The sequence below is a fragment of the Ictalurus punctatus genome, chromosome 3 (assembly GCF_001660625.3).
Source record: "Ictalurus punctatus breed USDA103 chromosome 3, Coco_2.0, whole genome shotgun sequence".
In the NCBI taxonomy this organism is placed as follows: domain Eukaryota; kingdom Metazoa; phylum Chordata; class Actinopteri; order Siluriformes; family Ictaluridae; genus Ictalurus; species Ictalurus punctatus.
The window spans coordinates 1,181,354-1,183,853 of record NC_030418.2 but is presented as its reverse complement, the minus strand read 5'-3'; the positions used below and the strand labels follow the sequence as shown (position 1 = coordinate 1,183,853).

Below are 2,500 nucleotides of genomic sequence, written 5' to 3'. Positions count from 1 at the left end.
CTCCTTGTGGATACCCAGCTCTTTCTCTTTCGCTATTTTCTCCTCCTTTTCTACACACACACACACACACACACAGACACACACACACACACTAATTATTTCAGAATGTCTTTCATCATACAAAATAACCAGAGGGACAAAATGTTGAAGCTTTTATCTGTTTAATAATCACTTCCCTGTCTGTTATTACATTTATCTGTTTACTGATAGCACTACCAACTCATTCAGTGTTGCCAGAGCAGGAGAATTACACCTAATTTGGATTATTGTTATTAACCTTCCTCGGAACAATACGGCTTTACGAGTGCCGTGACTCGGCCGGTACTGTTTCCAGAGCTGGTTCGCAGCGTACTGGGTTTAAACCTGCGACTTAGTCTGAAAAATAGTGGATCCAATCTGGCAACCCGGAACAATTTGCAATCTATACAGTGCGAATGTAAACGTATGACAGTAGGGGATAACGAAGGGAACAGTGGCGGCTCATCCGTAGGGGAAGGTAGGGCGGAGCTCCACCGTTTAGATCAGCTGTTTAACAAATAATAATCTTCAGAAAGTCCTGATTCACATTTCCAGACAATTTAAATTCCATCAAAATACTGACGGCCTCGTTGGAGTCGCTAATGATTTAAAGAAAATGTGGTTCCAATTAGAACCAAAAAGGGGTTGTTTTTTTGCAGCCTGATGCCACAGGACAACCCTTTTAAATTTGCACAAAGAACCTAATATTCTCAAGTTATTTAGAGAACCATCTATTTACTGGCCCTTTATAGAACCCAGAAATGGTTCTTCACAACAAGAACCACGCTATAACAAGTTCCCTGGTGGGGGGGGGGGGGGGGGGGGGGGGGGCAATGTAAAATTCTTAAAATCGATGCCAGGAGAACCTTTTCCAGTCCCACAAGGAACCTTACAGGGTTCAACATGTTAAAGGATGGTACCTTGAAGGATGGTACCTTGCATACACACACATACATACATACACACACACACACACACACACACACACCTTTCTGTTCTTTGAGGTAGTCCGCGTTCTCCAACATCCAGAGGTCGGTTTTAATCTTCACCTCCTTCTCATTGAGGATGTACTGAGGACGAGAGAACAAACAGAGATTGTACACTGATGTTCTGTTCATTTGTCAGTGTGTATAGATACACACACACACACACACACACACACACACACACACACACACACACACACACACACGAGATAGGAAGTGATCAAAAGCAAAGCAGGTGGCTCATCAGGCTTCACCTTTCGTTCACGCGCGTGCAAATGAGCCTCTCTGATGGAAATGTCACGGCGTGTGTGTGCGCTAATGCGTCTAATCAATAACACACAGCTAATCACAGCTGGGCCGCTTCTGCTCAGCGAGCCTTTTACGGATTCGCACGCATTTCGATTTATCGTTCCTCCGTTTGGAAAAGAGGATAGCGCTTCCCCGTTAGCCTGCGGGCGGAGTCCACACTCACCCACTCGAGTTCGTCGTCGTCGATCCCGCTCAGGTCCAGCTCGCCGCCGTCTGACCCCTGCTCTGTAAACCAAAACAAATCCCATTAACCTTTTACAGTCTTCCTGAACTCCACAGACTCCTCATGGAGTGGAGTGTGTAAGTGTACTAGTGTGCAAATATGCTAGCACGTGTACCGTTTGTAACAGAGATCACACCTAGGTGTGAAACCATGGCAACCAGCAGCGTAGACAAACGGGGGGGCGGGGAGGGCTACCGCTGCCAGTGTGAACGCAGTGCACATACACGTGTGTGCGCTGATTACATGCAGGCCGCCTGTGCCCATTGCTTCCTGCCGAGGTCACCATAATTGAGTGTAATATGTGTGTGTGTGTGTGTGTGTGTGTGTGTGTGTGTGTGTGTGTGTGTGTGTGTGTGTGTGTGCCTGCCTCAGGGCTCCCTCTACCTCCTCTACATCCCTCTTCCCTTCCCCACTTCCTCCCCTCCCTCCGTTCCTCATCTCTCTTCTTCTAACTCCTCTTCCAAAAAAAGCCTGAGGCCTTCTGGCAACGCTTCACAAGTCCTCCATGATGTGGAGAACTTCTCCATATACACTTCCTGCACTCCGTATCTCTCTCTCTCTCTCTCTCTCTGTTCGTGATGTAGAGAAGAGAGAAGGCTGGAGCGTGTAAGAACTCGAGAGAAAGAAAAGGAACTCTGCTATGATCTCCAGTCTCCGCTCCCAAATCTGTGTTAAACAGGCAGCAGTGGAGCTGAAGATGCTGCAGTTGGTGGAGTATAAGTATAATAATAATAATAATAATAATAATAATAATAATAATAATAATTCATTTTATTTCATTCTTTTACACCATCAGCATGGAGGGCCGGTCACTCAGAGATGGAAGGAGGTGTGGCCTCCATGTCAGTCAACCTCAGCAAAGGAGGCGTGACCTCAGAACCTGTCACGCCTAATACAGGAGGCCTGGCCTCAATGTCGGTCAATCTCAACAAAATGAAGCGTAACCCCAGTGCTTTTCACTCAG

The 2,500-nt window shown here is 46.6% G+C and overlaps 1 protein-coding gene across 2 annotated transcripts in view; it reads right to left on the bottom strand.

Moving 5' to 3' along the window:
• The window catches only part of brf1a (BRF1 RNA polymerase III transcription initiation factor subunit a), a 39,209-nt gene that overhangs the window by 8,118 nt on the left and 28,591 nt on the right, over positions 1 to 2,500 (bottom strand). For both annotated transcript variants that reach the window (XM_053679361.1, XM_017463492.3), the window contains 3 exons: positions 1,477 to 1,538; positions 1,007 to 1,088; positions 1 to 50 (listed from right to left, as the gene is read on the bottom strand). The exon at positions 1 to 50 is cut by the window's left edge and continues 6 nt beyond it. In XM_053679361.1, coding sequence (XP_053535336.1) covers positions 1 to 50; positions 1,007 to 1,088; positions 1,477 to 1,538 — 194 coding nt within the window. The remainder of the gene's footprint in view (positions 51 to 1,006; positions 1,089 to 1,476; positions 1,539 to 2,500) is intronic.